The sequence below is a fragment of the Euprymna scolopes genome, chromosome 10, assembly GCF_053919585.1.
Source record: "Euprymna scolopes isolate OS-2025 chromosome 10, ASM5391958v1, whole genome shotgun sequence".
NCBI classification, from domain to species: Eukaryota; Metazoa; Mollusca; class Cephalopoda; order Sepiida; family Sepiolidae; genus Euprymna; species Euprymna scolopes.
The window spans coordinates 67,631,506-67,652,374 of record NC_136491.1 but is presented as its reverse complement, the minus strand read 5'-3'; the positions used below and the strand labels follow the sequence as shown (position 1 = coordinate 67,652,374).

General features: G+C 33.7%; 1 protein-coding gene across 2 annotated transcripts; it reads left to right on the top strand.

Moving 5' to 3' along the window:
* The first annotated feature begins 10,456 nt into the window (after nt 1-10,456).
* Nucleotides 10,457-20,551, top strand: LOC145286046 (uncharacterized). Of its 2 annotated transcripts, none has more exons than XM_080134678.1 (4): nt 10,457-10,603; nt 14,410-14,664; nt 16,268-16,351; nt 18,640-20,551. In XM_080134678.1, the coding sequence occupies exons 2-4, from the start codon at nt 14,454-14,456 to the stop codon at nt 18,759-18,761; spliced, it is 417 nt and encodes a 138-aa protein (XP_079990804.1). In that variant the 5' UTR covers nt 10,457-10,603; nt 14,410-14,453; the 3' UTR covers nt 18,762-20,551. The 2 variants fall into 2 exon arrangements, with proteins under 2 accessions (XP_079990804.1, XP_079990805.1); XM_080134679.1 differs by having other exon boundaries at nt 10,548-10,628.
* Nucleotides 20,552-20,869: the final 318 nt, after the last annotated feature.

Sequence of the window (20,869 nt, the reverse complement as noted above, 5' to 3'; positions counted from 1 at the left end):
CTTAGCCGTCTTTCTTTCTTAACGTTATTTCTAGCTTCTATATACTTCTGTCTTTTTGAACTGGACTTATGTCGGTTAAATCTGCGGTATGCATGCTACCTTTGAGCAAATACAGTTGCACAAGTAGAAGTAAACCATTGGGGAGAGTGGGAATTCAAAAATGTATAAGGGATAAAATCTTGGAGTTCAAAGGTGGAACGTTTGTGAGCCCTCAAAAACGTCCCATATATATGAAGCTCCCGTGGGTTGGTGCCAAAAGCCAGAAGTTTTCACATAAAACTGCAACAGCCGCTTCACGTTGCTATTTTGCAACAAAGGTTCGATTGGTGTTTGCAACGAGAAATGCCCCCCGCTTTCGAAAGGATGGTATCCCTACCACTCAATATAATATGGTTGTTTATCGGTTTAATAGTCAGTGTGAAGCTGACTATATGGGCCATACCATTCTATAAGGCCACCATTCGCCCATGTATGGAGTATTGTTGTCATATTTGGGCTGGTGCCTCTGCCACTAGTCTCTCGCTCCTAGACAAGGTTCAAAAGATAGTCGCCAATCTGATAGGTCCTGAACTTCAGCCTTTGTCACATCGAAGAAATGTTGCATCCCTCTGCCTGTTCTACAAGTACTTTAACGGTGAATGCTCTAACGAACTGCAAGCACTTATGTCCCCTCGACGTAAATACGCCCGACAAATCTGACAAGCAGCTAAATCCCACCCCTTCACAGCAGAGATCCCTAGATGCAAAAGAGCCTTCTATTCCAGTAGTTTCTTCCCCAGAACAGCTAGACATTGGAATTCCCTTCCGGGTCCCTGCTTCCCCGACTGTACTGACATGCAGAAGTTCAAATTTAACGTGAACCGACATCTTGCTGCCCAACTTTCTACACAGTACCCCTGATGCTTATGTCCCTGATAGTAGCCCCCTTCAACAAAGTGGCAATGTGCCTTGTTTGGGGGTGAAAATGCAATTAAAAAATTTTTTTAAAAATCAACGTTTTGAGGTTAGAATTTTCCAACATGTTCCCCCTTCGATACGTAGCCACAAAAAACTGGCCAACATCCCCGTTGCCAACGTTAATCTTGAAAAGGTTTGGCTGAAAGATGTTGCAATAGGCTTTTTTTCTGTCCCACCCCTTATTTACCCCTTTTATCTAATTTATATTTTTTAAACATAAAATTACAATTTAGAAGAAATATACTTTAGAAGTGTATTTTGGTTTTCTTTTTGAAATTTTCTTCTTTAATGGTTTATGTTTAAACTATAGGCGAAAAAACAAGACCCCCCTCAATAATTAATAATTAATATATATATATATATATATATATATATATATATATATATATATATATATATATATATATATATATATATATATATATTGTGACCTAATCTTTAAATTGGATTGTGTATTTAAATAAAAATTTAAATATTTAAGTTTAGGCTGACGAGATATATCGTTTTTTTTTTGTTTTTATATTTTGTCGCCGAGGCAAAATAAACATGATTTCCAGAAGAGAAGCCAAACAATAGTAGTTATTTTGAACTGAGTGAAAGCCTACTAATCTATCCTTCCATTAAAATTTGCAGAGATGTTCATCGGCTAGAGATTTCGTCAAGTCCATTTTTAGATCGGATTGTGAAGCAGAGAGGAAGACGGAGGACCGGAAGTGTTCTCGCCTCCCCTTTCCCTTTTTAAGGGACACTAGCAGAAGTCGCGCTCTTTTCGGTTTGGTCGCCGACCTGCTAAGAAATCTCTCTCTTCGTGAGAGGAGGGGGGTGACTTCTTCCCGTCGTGTGAAAAGAGATATAGATACGCGAAATGTGGATGACGGGACCTTCTTCCTTTCATGCGAGAGAATGCGACTGCTTTACCCTTCATGAAAGAGATGACGATTTCTTTCCCTCATGCGAAAGAGATGTTGATATGCGAACGCGGATGATATAACCTCTTATCCCTCATGAAAGAGATAGATGTATAAAACGCGGACGATGGGAAAGGTGAACATGTGAATTTGCTATTCAAATATTTTCTCCACCAAAAGACATATCTTGGATTAACTGGGTCATTGACGAGTTATGAAACCTACAAGCAAAAGAAACAAAAAAAGGGAAACAACAGAGACCTGTAACTCCCCCCCAAAGACTTTCACTCATTTCAACACGCGCAGATATCCTTCAGATTCCATAACTTTGAATACATTTATTTTTCTTTCGTTAAACTCTCCCTTTTTATCTTAAATAAATCTATTTTTGTATTATTTGGAATCATGTTCGTTCTTGTGTCTCAATCCATTTATTTATTTTTTTTTTACCCGTGTCACATGTGCGATAAAATACTTGGGTTTTGCGCTCCCCTAAACTCCCTTATACCCCCCCCACATTTTGGCAACGTGTTACAAAGCTAATGATTTATTTGCTTTTATCGTAAATTTCCGTCCATACCCCTACGTTATAAATTGCCTTACCATCCTGTTTGTTGCATAATTAGGTATGTGCATATGTTTATATATTTGTATTAACAGAGTGGTGTCTCCATTGAGATTTGAGTGGAAATAAGCCTCCCCAAGGCCTTAGTCCTCTTAACACCCTTTCAATAAAGGTCTGATTAGTGCTTTCCCTCCTTGCTTCTTTCTTGATTATCCACAGTAAAAGAAGAAAATCAAGTCGAGGTTGGTTTAACAAACGAAGTGTATTAACATCACAGGTACAAAGGTAGGAATACAGGTATAACTGACTAGCGCTCAGCTAGGCAATGGAGTACTGTCGCTCCTTCTCACCTGTGTAGACATTACTGGCACTATATATATAGTGAAAACTGGTGTAATTTCCCTTATGCATAGAAAGGCCGGTATAAAACCCCCTTTTGAAAATATCCCGTTTCTGTTTTGGGTTTACCCTAATCAACTCAGTTGATTTCCGTTTTCTTTTGACCTCCTATTCTCAGGAGCTGTCTCTGGTATGGGCAGTATCAAACACTGTGTCCATGATGTCCTCCTCGGGCAATCTGGTCACCTCACTGTTCGAGTATCTTTTCCACATTTGATTAGTATGACGTTTGTGCACTTAATCTGGTCCCTTAATCATATAAACCATGTTGCCTATTTGTTTTCCAAGAATGCCAGACTCCCAAAAGTCCTATTATTTTTGTGAATCTTGTAGAAGACTCTTTCGCCAACTTCATACCGTTTTTTTTTGTTTGTTTGTTATCGTTTTTTTATTTTTTTTTTATTTTGACCTATCCTGGTTTGGTAACAACTTGTGGAAAATCGATCCAACCTTGCCCCGAATATGACCTCAGCAGGTGTCTTCGACATTTCGATGTTTGCATTCAACGCGACCCTGTAAACTTGTAAAAACTGTTGGATTGACTTATCCGTCGGTAATACACTAGCTTTTTTCAGAGCTCTCTTGAATGTATCAACGAACCTCTTCGCTTTCCCGTTACTTTTCGGATGGTATAGTGGAATGGTTATATGCTCGATTAAATGATCCGCACAAAAATGTTTAAATTCAGTAGACGTGAATTGTGTTCCATTGTCTGTAACACTGCAGTCTACTACCCCAAACCTAGCGAATAGTTCATACAGGAAGTTAATAGTTGCCTCGGATGTGGGGTTCTTGCATTTTAGTACTTCCGGCCACTTAGGCTATCTACAACAATGATATAATAGAAGCCCTCTAGCGGTCCCGCAAAGTCCAAGTGAATTCTCGACCAGGGTCGGTCCAGTTTTGCCCACAATCCGAATTGAGTCGGAGGAGCTTTCATAGATAATGTGCATCCTCTACACTCCCTGACTTTTCTTCTATATTCTTATTCATGTTTGGCAAAAAAATGAAAGAGTGCATAAGGCTTTTCATTCTTGATATACCTGGATGTCATACATGGAATTTCTTGAGCATTCTTTTCTGTAATGCCGCAGGAATTACCACCCTGTCGCTATATAACAGAACGTTATCGCAAATTAAATAAATTCCTTCTTCCAGTTGGTTATTGTTGATTTTTCTTTCGTGCTTATAATAAATTTGTCCACCTCTGCCCAACTCTTAATCTCATCAAGCGTTACTGGAAGTTCTCTTATCGTGTCACAAAGTATTTTTACCTCAACTTTCGCTTGAATAGCTGCTATTACCATATCCTTCAATGGTTTTGTCTGCTTAGGTATTAACCTTGATAACCCGTCTGCAGGACTAAGTTTTTTAGATGGTACATACTCCATTGGAAAATTGTAGTTCAGAAGCATGGTACCCCATCTTTGGCGCCTATTTGCCGTATGCTGTGGTAGTCTCTTTTTCGATCCAAAAACCGTTAATAATGGTCTGTGATCTGTTTGTAACAGAAACTGCCTACCAAGCGATGAAATTTCTTTACCGCGAATATAATGGCAGCGCTTCTTTCTCAATTTGCGAGTAATTTTTTTCAGCTGGCAAAAGTGTCCGGGATTTTACTTTTCCATCATCCATTTTGTGTAATATGCATGCTCCTATACCATAGGCGCTGGCATCTCTTGCAATTACAATATCACACTTGCGATTATAGTGTGCCAGAAACAAGTCAGACGTTAATATATCTTTGCTTTTCTGAAATGCTTCTTCGAACTCTTGCGTCAAGACCCATTTTGGTCCGTCCTTTACAGTTCATTTAAGGGTGATCTTAATTTATGCATATTTGGCACAAATACATTGTAGTAATTCGCCAACCCAAGAAACTTTATAGAGACGCAATATTTTCTATCTGGATCCGGCCTTCTTTCATGTTCATCGATGATTTGCCCCAAGTATTTTATTTCCCTCATGAAAAACGTACATTTTTCCTGTTTTAGTTTAAATCCATACTCCTGGATGCTTTTCAAATATTTCGTGTACATGTTCCTTGTGTTGTTCTTTGCTAGCGTTGTTCATTAACACATCGTCCAGGTACCCTACTGCGAAATCCAACCCATTTAACATAATGTCCATAGTTTGCTGAATAATCGCAGGGGCGACTTTGACCCCAAAAGGAAGTCTGTTAAACTTATCCAATCCCTTATGGGTATTGATACATAGCAGCTTTGAACACTCCTCATCGACTGGAACTTGCAAATACACGTCACTGAGGTCGATTTTAGAAAAATATTTCCCTCCACTCAGTTTCGCAAATATTTCTTCAGGGCTCGGAAGCGGATAATGGTGCTCTTGTAATTTATTCTATTTAAGCCGGACGAGAAGTCGGCACAAACCCGAATCTCTTTGCTCTTCTTTTTAATGTAAAATTGTTGGTGCAGCCCACTCACTATGATCAATTTTTTCAATGACACCCATGTTTTCGAGTCTTTCTAATCACCGTATATATGTTCTATAGCGGCGCATGGAACGTTCCTTTTCTTTCTGAACACTGCCTGTTCATTTGCTTTGACTTCAAATTTTGCTACTGCTTTTATACACCTTCCAAGACCGCCTGAAAATACGTCTGGAAACTTCTTTTTTAACTCCCTCTTAAGTTTTTCTGCCTCCACATTCGAATCCTCAACCTTTTGGCAAAAAGATCTTAAAGGCAGATCCCATAGTCTAAACTTTCGAATAGATCAGTTCCAAAGAGGTTATTGAATTTCCGCAAGACAAAAATGTTTGCTTTTTCGGTCTTATTCTGAAAAGGAATATTCGTCAATAATTCTCCTTCGAAAATGATTTTTTCACCACTGACTCTTCTCGCCGTTTTATGTGATTTAATCATAGCAGGTCTCCAAAGCTTCTTTCATGTATGTACATTAATAATGGAAATGCCAGACCCACTATCAAGCTGTAGTCTTGCTTTCTTTTTAAACATTTCCGGATATTTCGTTCTTCAAGTTCAATTTTTGTAAGTTTAATCGCTGTCCAGATTTTTTCATACAATGTGATGCCATGTCCTTTCTGGTAGCATATGTCACATTTTTTAAATTTATAGGGACACTCATTATACCAATGTTTATCTCCACGCCTCCAACACGGTCCAGGTAGGTCCTTTCCCTGTTTTTTCCTTTATTTATTTTTTTAAGTTAATTTTTTTTTGTCGGATGGATCTTTTTAACATTTGTCAACAACAAAAAAAATCTTTTTTTTTTTTTTTTTTTATTTGTACGTGGTTTTACGTAGCAAACAATAAAATCCTTCGCTTTTTAGCTAGTCGGCTTTTTTGTATGGGAAAATTATTTATTTTATTTTTAACCTTTGTGTTTTGCACAATTTGATTTGATTATTTAACAGGTCTTTTATGAGCACTGATGCTTACGAATATATATTTTTTCTTTCTTTCACAGCCCATTTCTTCTTCTCTTGTCAAATTTGATGGTCGTTTTACTAATAAATAGTCAAACGTGTTTGTTCAAATATCAGAAATAACGACTCGAATTTGTGGTAGTTAATCTGAACAAGTCATTTGAAGAAAAAGACTCTTATTGTGAAAAAACTGGTTTCTTGTGCAAAAAACAAAACAAAAAAACAAAAAAGGTGAACCCTTTTTTTTTTTTTTTCGAAAAACTCGTGTCAGTCTGTTCAATTATTTGAATAATTGACCATATTATTCGCGTTCTCTCGCTGTAGGTTTTTGATAGCAAAATTTTTTACAATTACTTTCTCGTTGCAAAATCGTGGACAACACAAGGATTTTGCAACGAGAAAGTAATTGTAAAAAATTAAAAATACTTGAAGCACTATATATAAAAACCCAGCACCCATCTATAAATAGCATTAATTTTGAAAGTAGCAATAATGTGCTGAAATGTTTAGCATAACCAGTATACGACTGGTTTTACTAACATTGCTTTTTATCATCCTAATTTTTAATCGAGTTTTTTTATCACTCGTAAATGTATATTTTAATTGACTTTTCATTGACTCTTTTTATCATTCGTAACTATACATTTCACTTCTATTTTAATATTTTATCTCCACCTGATGATGATTCAAGAAAGAATCGAAAGCGCTCGTGTGAACCATGGAACATTTGTAAATACCTTCCATCTTGAAGTTAAAAAATCTTACGAAAGATCGAAAAAATGAAAAAAAAAGAATCATTAAGCAAGGTATCTCTGTTGTTTTTAATAATGTTTGCCTGAATATATATATATATATATATATATATATATATATATATATATATATATATATATATATATATATATTTGGTAAAACTGGTAATTAGTAAAAACCTGAAGAGAGTGCTCAATACTATTGCAGAGCAAATATGTGTTTTATTTTTTGATTACCGTTTTATCTGTTTGGTTACATATGTTTCGGATGTTGGACTGTATTTACGATCTAACAACCTCGTCAGCCCCTACAGAAACATGTTTTTGTAAGGTCTGACGAGGCTGTTAGATCGTAAACACGGTCCAACATCCGAAACATATCTAACCAAACAGATAAAACGGTAATTAAAAAAATAAAACACACACACACACACACACACACACACACACACACATATATAGAGATATATAGATATATATATATATATATTAGTTTTTATATATATAGATTAGTTTTATATATATATATATATATATAGTTTTTTATTCATTTATTATTTATTTCATTTTATTATTTATTTTAATATATATATATATATAAAGATAAAGTATATATATATATATATATATATATATATATAAAGATAAAGTGTCTTGTAGTTTCAGTTGTGTTGTTTTAGTTTTCTTGTGGCTGGTTAGTGTTCAGTGTTCATAGTTTATGTCAGTTGGTTGTTGTATTCACAGATATTCCTTAAGATTACAGGCGTTTTAAGTATTGCCGTTTACTGTGGAGTCTCGATCTTTCTTTTGACTACTACTACTACTACTACTACTACGACTACTACTACTACTACTACTACTACTACTACTACTACTAGCAGGATCTGTGAAAATCCGACAGCGGACTTTGTCCTATGTATTGATGTTGGCATTCCGTGGATGTTCAGCGTAAATGTAGACGCCCTGATATTATTGCAGTTCTTTTATTAAAACTGCAAAAGTATTTATCTAATCTGAGAGGGACTTTCCGCGTAGCCAGGTCGTAAAATACGTCTAAATATGTTTGTATATATTATTATCAAGTCAATTCGATTTTTATATATTATAAAGCCGTGAATTAAAAAAAAAAAATACATATATCAGTATGACTTGGGTTTATCGGCTTGGATCAAAACCGAAACCACAACTTATGAAGAAAAACAAATATATATATATATATATATATATATATATATATATATATATATATATATATATATATATATATATATATATATATATATATATAATAAATGAATAAAAAAAGTCATCATTGTAAAGATATAATGTGTAAACTAAGGTTGGATGTTCGCCATCACGTAAGGGTCACCATTGTAAAGATATGATGTGTCAACTAACGTTGCATGTTCGCCATCACGTCAGGGTCACCATTGTAAAGATATAATGCGTTAAGTAACGTTGCATGTTCGCCATCACGTCAGTGTCACCATTGTAAAGATATGATGTGTCAACTTACGTTGCATGTTCGCCATCACGTCAGTGTCATCATTGTAAAGATATAATGCATTAAGTAACGTTGCATGTTCGCCATCACGTCAGAGTCACCATTGTAAAGATATGATGCATCAACTAACGTTGGATATAGGCCATCACGTCAGGGTCACCATTTTAAACACATGTGCCAACTAACGTTGCATGTTCGCTATCACGTCAGGGTCACCATTGAAAAGATATGCTGTGTCAACTTACGTTACATGTTCGCCATCACCTCAGTGCCACCATTGTAAAGATATGAGGTATAAACTAACGTTGATCGCCATCACGTCAGAGTCACAATTGTAAAGAGATAATGTGTCAACTAACGTTGCATGTTCGCCATCACGTCAGGGTCACCATTGTAAAGATATGATGTGTCAACTTATCTTGCCTGTTCGCGATCACGTCAAGGTCACCATTGTAAGGATATGATGTGTCAACTAACGTTGCATGTTTGCCATCACGTCAGAGTCACCATTGTAAAGATATCTTTTTTTCAGATGTCTAGTTTGACATGTTTCTCGTACTTTCCTACGAAACAATGAAAGATTTACTTATTCAGTTAAATACTTGAAGAAATGCTATGGAAAATAAATGTCTGAGAGTGAATGTCATCCAGACCAAAGTGGTGATCAGTGGTTGTAGTGTTGGAAAAACTCTCAAAAAAAAAAAAAAAGAAGAAGAAAAAAAGAGTTTCCCTGCTCAGTTTATGGAAAGGGGGTCGAGTGCAACTCAATTTTTGTGGAACATGCAAGGATTGGTTGCACAAGAAGTGCATTGGAATTACTGATTGTAAGATAATGAATACGGATATGAAGAAAGTATATTTGGATGGCGAATTGGAGCACAGGGGGGAACGTATGCTAGTTTGATTGCAAGAGTTTCCAGTGGATGGAGTAAGTTTAGTCCATGTGTACATAGTGTAATGATGGCCAGTGAGGGTTGAGGACATGTGTTGCATAGAAAGAGAAATGATATGAGAATGATACGATAGCATTGTAAAGTGTTAATAGTCAGTCTTAGATCTGATGACCTCAGTGGAAAATTAAATATGGGATGTATAGGAAGATATGCCCGGAACAGGAGACTTTGCTGGTATAGCCATATTGAAAGAATAACTGTTAGAAAATGTATAACAGTTGAAATGGCAGGTTCAGTTCACAGGTGAAGGTCAAGGAAAAACTTGGGAAGAAGTGATAAGAATAGACGTGAGAGAAAGAGGGGCAAATAAAGACCTGGACAGAGATAGGTTCATTTGGAAGTCAATTTTAACAAGCTGTCTCACACATGCCATTAAACTGAATATGATGATGATGATGATGATGATGATGATGATGATGATGATCTAGTTTACCGAGAGAGTGGCAATCGTAAAGTATTCCACAATGCACCCATATAATGGTGAAGGATAAATTACAAGTTAAAATTTTTCTCAAATCCGATGGAATTTGAACTCCTTATCTTCTATTCCAACGTCTGTAATAGAAATCATTCAGCCAACTAGTCCCCCACCCCTGCGACATAAAAGAATAAATGTAAAGTTAAATAAATAAAGAAAAAAAAAGGCGACTTATTTTAATCCAAACATGCTTCGTTTTGTTTATTTATTTGCATGCGTCTGAGTCTGAAATTGAGAATGACAAAAAATGAACCATTTTTAAAAATATTTTATTTGATTCTTGACATTTTTGTAACTTTATTTTCGATTTTCTCTTTGTTTTTCAATTCTATTCTTCCTTCTCTTCATATTTCATTTTCTATTTTCTTTCTTGTGCCTGTCTACTTGAACATGACATTCCCATTCACCCAACCCCGGATTGAAGCCATTTTTTCATGTCCCTTTTTTCTAAATTCCTTTCTCTTTGCCCTCCAAATAACTTCCCCCCTCTCCTGCCAAAGTGCATGTGCGTATGTGTGTGTATGTGTGTATATGTATGTATGTGTTTGTGTGTGTGAGTAAGAGGGGGGGGGGGGCAGTCAACAACCGCGTCACTTGTTTTGCATAAATTAACGTCGCTTTTCATTGACCGTCCCAGACGTTAGACATCAGTCATCAGACAGACAACTCTTCTTTGCAAGTAAGTAAACAACAATTCTTTGCAAGTAAGTAAACAGCAATTCTTCGTATTTTCTTCTCATTTTTAAAGCTACCCCCCACCCCACTCAAGCTTCTTTGGCTTGTTGCGATCAACTTCTCATCAGTAATTCACACTAAATTTGCACCGTTTTATTCAAACAGAAAATAGATATAAATTGTATTACTTTTCCTAAAACGATAACATCAATAAAATCGTCGATTCTTTTTGGGAGACAGATTTTCAAACCAAACATTTACTAACGAATCTATAAAATTATTTATATCAGTTCAGGGTGAGCATGTCGCCATGGTTCAAGGACATCTGATTTATAGTCAAGTCCTTTAATTTGCGCTAGATGCTCTTCTTGATATGAAGGAGGCGGCACACAAAAGTAGGTTCACAATTTCATCAACAACTAAAGTCTATTTCAATTAATGATCATCTAAAAATGACAATATCTATGAGAGCTCATCAATACTAATGCATAGCTTACCTGTTGTCAAAAATGCGTGTAAACAATGACTTTGCAGTTGACCCTTCAAGTCCGATCAGCATAATAGTAACAGCAACCACTGATATTACAAGTGAGGAAAAGGGTTTGTGCAAAATAGTATCAGGCCAAGCTGACTACAATATGGTTGTGTTCAAGTCTAACGTAAATAAGTTCTTGATGAGCCGTTCCATATAAGTTATCAAATTTACCAAATTTTCATTACTAATGATTACTATATTGTCCAATTTCTACTGTACACTCTTTAACCCTTATCCTTGAGTGGCCTCTTCGCCTTGATAATGTGGTGATGCCTATGTAAAAAAAAACACCTTCATACCAATCATCATTAATTCATTCGCGTGATAGCCTGACACATTCTGTTATTTTCGTTTCATCGATTCATAAAAGTTCAGCGTTTGTTTTCTTGTGCATACAAAAAGTGATAGCGTTGTGGTTAGTAGATGTAGAACAGTTGTGGTAGCAAGGTCAGTTGGCAGAGAAAAGAAAAAAAAACATGGATAAGGATGGATTTGAGAGAAAGAAAGATAAAAATCTAGCCAGAAATGGATTAGTTTGAAAGTCAATTTTTAAAAACCGCGGAACACCTGCCAGCATGTGAAATAGATGTAAAACTGTATTTGATGATAAATAATATATTTAAACTTGTTGTAATTTTTGTTTAACTGAATTTTTAATACAAAAATAATATTTATCTTTGCAATGTCATTTATATATATATATATACTATACTATGTTGTTGTTGCTGTTGTTGATGATGGTGGTGGTGGTGTTATTTTTTAGCGATATTTTATATATATATATATATATATATATATATATATATATATATATATATATATATATACACGATCGCGACTCATGTCTTGGCAGTTTCCTAGGAAAATTGGGGAAACGAAAAATTCCCCAGAAGTAAAAATTTATCAGAAAGGATCGAGAAAAGCTCTTTTCACTCAAAACGTTAATTCTCTATCGACGCTATAAAAATTCTCTATCGACGCTATAAAAATTCTCTATCGACGCTATAAAAATTCTCTATCGACGCTATAAAAATATGCATGTGTTCTAATAAAATGAAACCGAAATCATTGAATTAAAAAAAAAAAAAACAATAAGAAAGAAAAGCGAATTAATAAAATGTAAAGTAATATGCAAATTAATTAAGACGTTGATCGAACACACGTGATCAGTACGCTAGGAAAATTTTATTCGGAATATGAAAATGGCGTTTTAATCCTACTGCTAGTGGGATAAATGATCTAATTTTATAATTAAAAGAATTAGAGAACGATTGGAGATATATATATATATATATATATATATATATATATATATATATATATATATATATATATATATATATATAGAGAGAGAGAGAGAGAGAGAGAGAGAGAGAGAGAAAGAAAGAAAGAGTGGGAGAAAGGGAGAGCATTTGCTGGTTAAAAATGATGCATTTCTTCATTGTGACGAATAAAAATAACCGTAGGGAAATCATGAAGGCATATAAATTATTGGTGTTATAATTTATAGTTTTAATATTTCGGACAGTCCTCTGTCCTTTATCAAAAACTATTTTTTGATAAAAATTGATTCATGAAAAAAATGGATATTTTAAACATTGTATAACACTCATTTTCAATGTTCTTAGATAATGTTCCTTTGTATTAATACATATGCTTTGTCAGACCCGTGTGAAATTGTCTTTTATCAAAAATTATATGTTTTTATGAAAAATTAATTAAATATGTAACTTTTATGAAAATATTTTTAACTTTGTAGAGCACTCATTACAAATGTACAAATTAAATAATGCTTGTTTGTCAGCTCCATGTTAAATTGTACATTTAAACGGCAAAGATTATTTCTCTTCTTTGTTCATATCAACAACGTCTGTTCTTATTACCATTAAATATGAATTTTCACTTAATATGTCATGAATAGATTTTTTTTTAAGTTTGGAAAAAACATATCAAAGTTCAGATTAGTGTGCGTTTCGTTTTAAAATTCGATTTTTGTTTACATGCCTATGTGGATGGACAGGAATTTAGTGTCTATTATAATATGTTTGATGTTTATTTTAGTGTTCGGTTTTGTTAAAGTATTTGGTTATTTGGAAGTAAGTTGCTTTTTGGTGACTATTACATTTGAATCCATCATATCCTATCATTATATATATATATATATATATATATATATATATATATATATATATATATATATATATATATATATATATATATATATTATGTGCCATGGTATGTTGAAAAGAAATCAATAACGTGCTTGATCATGAGAATGTGAAAGCTAAAATGCAAATCATTTGGTGTTATCTTAGTGCATGCTCAGTTTGGTTAAAGTATTTGGTTATTTGGAAAAGTTTTGTTTTTCAAGGAAATCACCACTTATCAAGGCTCGAAGGCCACTCGAGAATAAGGGTTAATGAATGTGAGGTAATCGTTAATGGCATAGATTGGGTAGAATTTGATTATTTAAGGAGACGACTCAACAAGAACTTGTTTACATTGGGCTAGAAGGTTACCATATTGTAGTCAGCCGAGAAGCAGGCCAGTGGAACAGTGTTCCACAGGCGAACAGTTCTAGGAAAGAAGCTTTGTTCATAGAAGCTACGTTTAGATTTAGGTACAGATAGAGAGTGGGGAAATTGTTGATAGTGGTTGTAGCTAGTCGAGTGTTCTTTGTGAAAGTTTGACAGGGAGGGACCATAAACTGGAGCTCTGACGAGCACCTGCCTTGAAATTAACGATAGAGTAGAGACAGGCTCGCAATATCTCTTCTGTAGGGGAAAAAAGGTTGCAGGGAAGAAAAAAGGGCATAACCTGCTAAGTTTCGAAGCCGGTTTGAACTCCATCAAGGCAGAATAGGGTTAGGCTGTTTTGTTTTTTTATCTGCATAATAGTTATGTGAAACCAATCATTCAATAAGAAAACGGAAAAAAAGAAACAAATACTGAACGCGAGTTGTTTTTTTTTAAGGAATATGCAAATGACTTATTCGTTCTGTAGTCGTTCATATATCCATGGCTGAGTATATTAGGAACTTTTTTTTTTTTTTTACTTTTTAGATATTTTAATATCAATGCCAGTGAGACTAATAATTCAACTTTAAATGTATAAAGAAGAGATATGCAAAAAACGTTTACGTCATTATCATAGGTTTACAAAATTTAAGGTTGGTAATGGCCGTAGTTTTAAGAATACACTGAAGTTTATTTCTGTTATATTATTCAGAATATTAAAAGTAAATGGATTTTCTTTTGTTTCCACTGTTATTGCAGAGATTTCTCCAGAGTTCTGAATTTTACTTCTACCAATTGTCATCATGGTGCCTTCCCCACGCGGTATGTCTATGTGGTCAATTGTGGTATTTCTATCTTTATCTGGTCTTCCTAAACGTAATGGAGGCCAATATGACGTCGCACATGGCTTACCGGCTCAATTATATTCGGATAGGATGGGAATAAGCCGTTTCAGATCAACGCAAAGTTCACCTGAGATCAATGGCATTAATCCAACCATTCCAGGTGATTATGGTAAGTCAACGTTTTCACAATTTCCGTCAATTCTAATTGGAAAATATTTCTGATTCTTATCCTTAATTGAGAATCAAAACTGGCACAAGGTTAAGAAGATGTATGGCATGCAAAGAAATGATAAGATGGATGTGTAATGTGAGTGTTAAAAACAGGTTTAGATCTGATGACCTCAGAGGAAATCTATACATTATAGGAAGATGTGTGCAGAACTTTGATGGTGTATGGCCACGTTGAAAAATCGAGGAGATTCTTGTGGTAGCAGATGTAGAGCAGCTGAAGTACAAAGTTATTTGACAAGGTAAAGTTATTTGACAAGGTAAAGTTATTTGACAAGGTAAAGTTATTTGACAAGGTAAGGCCAAGAAAAACATGGATGGAAGTGATAAGGATAGATTTTAAAGAAATTGAGATAATGATCTGACTAAAGACAAGTTAGTTTGGAATTCGATTTCTAAACAATCGTCCAACAAATGCCAGCATGTAAAACGGATGTTAAGCTGATGATGATGATGATGATGATGATGATGATTAGTGGAGGAGGAGGAGGAAGAGGAGGAGGAGGAGGAGGAGGAGGAGGAGGAGGAGGAGGATTTCTACAGTTAAACTTGAGGCTTCATTATCATAATCATCTATGAAACCTATGCATAAATATCTGATTACTCAAATTAAATAAAACCCAAGATTCGTTTGTTAATAAAGAGAATCTGTGATCTCTACGAACATTCCAAACAGGGTTTCTGTTGGCAGAGATGAATTTTGCATCTTCAATTTTATCCATAACTAATTTGTTTGCATGCATGAATTTTTTAAATGTGAATTTGTTTTTATGGTTGACTTTTCCAAAAATGTATATTCCTTAATGATTGCAGTCGATAGTTAAATGTCGTTTTTGAAAGATAAAAAAAAAATATTCGTAAAGTAAAATGAAAGTGAAAAAAAAACACAGATTAAATAGACGCAGGTTTGAAATGAACATCACTTGAGACAATTTTGACAATTCAAACTAGTATTCTAATTTTGTTTGTTATTTTCACAACGTTTCGGTCGATGTAACCATCAACCTTCTTAAAGCGCATCTTTTCAAACAGCATCAGTTAAATTAATGTCATGGACTTTTTCGGTCATTAATATTCGTGGCCTTTTGGTTAAGAGCAAAGCGTGATATCTAATATTTCATCTTCTATGCTTTCGTTTCATCCTTCTATGCTGAGGCAATTTACATTTTTGCCTCAATCCAAGGTGGCCCTTTTTAGGAGTTCGATATTTCCTACTTTAAAAACTGGTCTTGGATCTAAATCAGTCCTCGTGACAATAGGGACTCTTTTTGTTATTACCTTGTTTAGTGTCATAAATAATTAATAATAATACGAAAGCACTAACCCAGGCAATGGCTGAAAGAATCAAAGTCATTAGTTTTGCTGATAATGTTCAAAACGATAGACTTGAAGAAGGTGACATCGACCGAAACGTTTGTAAAAGAGTAGTAGCAACGAAAATAAAAATAGTAGTCTGAATAATGCAGATGTCCAAATTATCACTCCTCATCTAAAAATGTTCTGAAACATTTAAGAAAAAGTTTTGGATTCATCTTTTATTTCAGATTTGAAACGTTTCCTTCTAAGTAAATTGCGCCAAAGTTACATGATTTTATCCGAGAAGCCTTTGCCAGGTTTGAAGTCACAAAGTAAGTTATTGTTTTTTAAGTTATTGTTTTTTAAGTTATTGTTTTTTAAGTTATTGTTTTTTAAGTTATTGTTTTTAAGTTATTGCTTTTAAGTTATTGTTTTTAAGTTATTGTTTTTTAAGTTATTGTTTTTAAGTTATTGTTTTTTAAGTTATTGTTTTTTAAGTTATTGGTTTTTAAGTTATTGTTTTTAAGTTATTGTTTTTTAAGTTATTGTTTTTTAAGTTATTGTTTTTAAGTTATTGTTTTTAAGTTATTGTTTTTTAAGTTATTGTTTTTTAAGTTATTGTTTTTAAGTTATTGTTTTTTAAGTTATTGTTTTTTAAGTTATTGGTTTTTAAGTTATTGTTTTTTAAGTTATTGTTTTTTAAGTTATTGGTTTTTAAGTTATTGTTTTTAAGTTATTGTTTTTTAAGTTATTGTTTTTTAAGTTATTGTTTTTAAGTTATTGTTTTTTAAGTTATTGTTTTTTAAGTTATTGGTTTTTAAGTTATTGTTTTTAGAGAAATTTATTACAATTAGTTGTGCATGCCACAAGAGAAAATGATGACTTCCTTAAATGAAACGATTTCTCGACTACCAGACCAGCTTGAAAGTAACCCTTGCCTTATACTCGTTAGTTCAGTCAGGTTCAGGATCATGGAACAAGTTTTATTCTTATGGAAATTTATTAAAGTGTTGTGGTCTCGTAAGGATCTGGAAGAAAGATATAATTCTATATAATTAGTAGCGCCAAATATACTGAACAGAAAAGCAAATAGAACAAATAAAGAGAGTGGGTATACGTCAGTCCGACTACAAAGTGTACATGACATAACCTACGAACAACGCCGAGAAACATATTCTCTCGGTTCTTATAGTAAATGGAAGAGTTTATTATTATCCGTAGAGTGGACATACTAAAACAGTAAGTCTGGTATTAAGTGTGGCAGAAAGATTGTATAGCAGCAATCTTTTAAGTGTGTGTGTAAGGGTGAAAGTGTGTAAGTGTGAAAGTGTGCAAAGCTCAAACATAAATACTCTTTAAAGACGTAACAAGTAAAGATTCATATTTTCACGAAACAATTTCAGTTCCTATTTACAATGCCTCCCCACGGGACAGAGTTAGACACCAGGGTCGTTTTTTAATGTGGAGAAAAGAAACAAAAATAAAAATTGTCTCAGTCGCGAAGGATTTCTTCTCCACTGACAGAGAGCAAGAAATTGAAGTGCAGCATGTGAAGAACAGATACTACACTTTGATCTTGTCCAGTTGGACCGATGCCAAAAACTATCATTTTTTCGTACTCTATGTTAAACAACATACAAATGTATTTATGTTTTCAACAGCCTTGAACTTGGGGGCAAAATATGTTTCATTAACGTGGATGGCAATAGAACAAAAGACAACACGTGCAGAGTATCCGGCTTCTTTATTCAGAAGCACAACTGACACCGCTAAATGCAATGTGACCCTAATTAGTTCATCATGCAACAAAATAGACATGAGTGAAATATTTTAAAAGTAACACAAACTAATTATGCTTGTAATTGTTCTTTGCTTAAAAACCAAGTTGTCCCCATTTTTTTTATATTTATTTTTTACTCTTTATCGTTTTAAATTGCCGCATAAATACTTCACTTTTTTTTTTAACTTTTAAATTTAAAAATAATAAGAGCCAGAGTGACCAAATCAGTAAATAGTCCTATAGGATACTGGTTATACGACGAATGCAGGGTAGGGAGGATAAAATGGCTATTTAGTGTTAGCCTTCTGTGCGAAGGGTAAGAAGAGAGTGAATGCTACTGAAGTTTGAAATAGGATTTTTTTAAAAGTCCGTTTTGGTTTACGCTATTACATTTTTTTTTTTCAATAAATATTCGATTGAAAGCAAAACACAACAAAAAATCTAATGTTTAATTATCAAAGTTACATTGATGCGGGAAACGCATACACACACGTGAAATTTTCTCATAATTTTATTAATATAGATTTAGTGGGTGATTTGAAAATAAATAAAAAATTGCTGGTATTTGATCTCCAATCAATTGTTGCAAGCAGACGGTACAATGCGAATAAAAAAAAAGGTATCAAATGAAAATCAAATAAAACAAAGAGATGAATAAGACACCTTTTCTTTCCTTCTTCTTCTTCTTCTTCTTCTTCTTCTTCTTCTTCTTCTTCTTCTTCTTTTTCATTTGTTTCAGTCCCCTCTCTTCATTTTAAAAACGATTTGAATTAGCCGACCACTTTGCAGACGATCATGCATTCAAACACATTTTGTTTCATCTTTTTTTTTTCTTTCTAGTGCACAAACGTCAGACGAATGAGAAAGAACTGATAAAGCAACTTTTAATCATTCTGCAGCGACTTCAGAATCAACGAGTAGAGAACCCCATTTTAACAATGCCAAGCCTCCGTTTCCGATAGAACATAAACGTACCAGATTTTCGATTGGCCGTCAAAAATTAAAAAATAAAACTTGTCAACTGTCCATATTTTTTTTTCACTAACAAAGAGGTGGGAGTCTATACAACATAAAATACAGCCACTCTTTCATGGGTATCGATATCTTTAGAAGTAGACTGGAACACTGAAACAGTAAAACTAAAATTAGTTGGATTAATGTCTTCAATGTTTTAGTTTATCTCATAACACAAGCTCATCTCTTGGTTAACATATTTACTGGATGATTCAATTCATATTTGTAGTTTTTTGTTTGTTTTTAATGCATTAACCTGCAAAATTTATTATACATTTTGCAAAACTCTTTCCTCTGATGAGAAGAACTGCATTTTTCGAAACTCCGCGTTATAAGGTCTTTCAAGTTTATTTGTAACTCTTTGTTGGGTGATTAAAACTGTATACCTTCTTTACAGGTTTATAATGTTTTTTCTTTTTTTGAATACTTGATTTAATTTTCAATAAGATTTTTCTATCATATATATATATATATATATATATATATATATATATATAGTCATCCACATATAGTACTGTTTCGTTGTATCACAGTTCATCAGTGTGGCTAGACTAGCACCTTACCTTTCCCTAGCCGGGGATGGAACCTACAACTATCGCGTTGATAGTCGGTAGTTCTACCCACCGGACCATGGGATCGGTGCTCGCAAATGACCTCAACAAATTTCCATTTATATAAACACTCGCCCACAGCTTTTACAGTGCTCAAGCTGCTTGTTTATTTACAAACAATATATATGTGCGTGTGTGTGTGTGTGTGTGTGTGTGTGTGTGTGTGACCCAACTTTCGGATCACCCATCGAGCTTTATTTAGACTGTTTGAATAAGAAAAAAATGCCAGTTAAATATACAAAATAAAAAGACAAAATCTAAAATTAGATTCATTCTGCTCGCCGAAGCATTGAAACCATGATCTCTCTTTTTCATTCTCTAACTACGGGTTAAATAGTATTATTATCTGTTTTGTTATTCTTTTTTGTTATTAATGGATTATTCCAATATGTTATTTTTTATTTTTGTATTATCTTTGATTGCTAATAAAGCGAGTGCGCGCGCGCGCGCGCGAGAGAGAGAGAGAGAGAGAGAGAGAGAGAGAGAGAGAGAGAGAGAGAGAAGTTTTACTTGATTATTCTTAAAGTGCATTTTATTGCAAATTTTTGAAAAGCAAAAGCTTAGATTGAATGCGAATTATTAATGATTTTGCCGTAAAATATGTTTAATCTTCTTACAGAGCTTTGTGATAAATAAAATAAAGTAAAACGTTGTTTTTTTTTTTTTTCTGTTTATGCATGCAGGCCGTTTCAACATAATTGTAAAACGTCATGATATCAAATGATATAAACGTCATGATATAAAATGATATAAAATGAATACCAACATTTAACTGCAATAACAGCGAGACGGATAGATGCCATGAATATATAGATTCTTGGGTGGGGGGGGGGAATGAAACATTATGTTAAAAATAACAAAAATAAAGAGTGGGTAAGTGAATTAAACGATAACACTTCAATTAATTGTCAATATTTCCACCAAATAAAAACTTGGGCAAACTGACAATGAACAACTTATGAGAAATAAAAGACTATGAGAATTTAACGTCCATTACTCTCGGTTGGTCACAACTTAAATGAAATACTCTTTAAAGGCGAACAAAACCCTTCATGTAGATGTTGGTCTTTTTTGCTTTTCTGATTATTCAATTGTAAACGAATTTTGAATAAAAATTTTTTAAAAGATGTTTTTGTTTTAATTTCTTTGCATAAGCATCTTTATCTTAGTTATTTTGATTGCATAGCATGATTGAGTTTCAGAGCAAAACAGCTGAAATAACGTAACGAAAAGAAACTCGGGATGAAGAGAATGCTCAGCTGAAAATTGAAAAGAACAAAACAAGAAGCAAAGATGAAGACTGCGCCCCCCCAAAAAAAAATGAATTTGTTATATTTTAAGGTTCATTTTGTTTATGAAATTGTTAGGTGAAAGTATAGAATGGTCACATAAAAATTAATTAAATTTATCGTTATTTTATGTTTCAAATGTAATTCTCGCCCCCA

What these genes read in the sequence shown, in the direction of transcription:
- LOC145286046 (XM_080134678.1), top strand. Translation starts at nt 14,454, where the DNA reads ATGGTGCCTTCCCCACGCGGTATGTCTATGTGGTCAATTGTGGTATTT. An exon ending in AACCATTCCAGGTGATTATG is followed by an intron (nt 14,665 to 16,267) that starts GTAAGTCAACGT and finishes CTTTTATTTCAG; the next exon opens with ATTTGAAACGTTTCCTTCTA. An exon ending in GCCAGGTTTGAAGTCACAAA is followed by an intron (nt 16,352 to 18,639) that starts GTAAGTTATTGT and finishes TTTTCTTTCTAG; the next exon opens with TGCACAAACGTCAGACGAAT.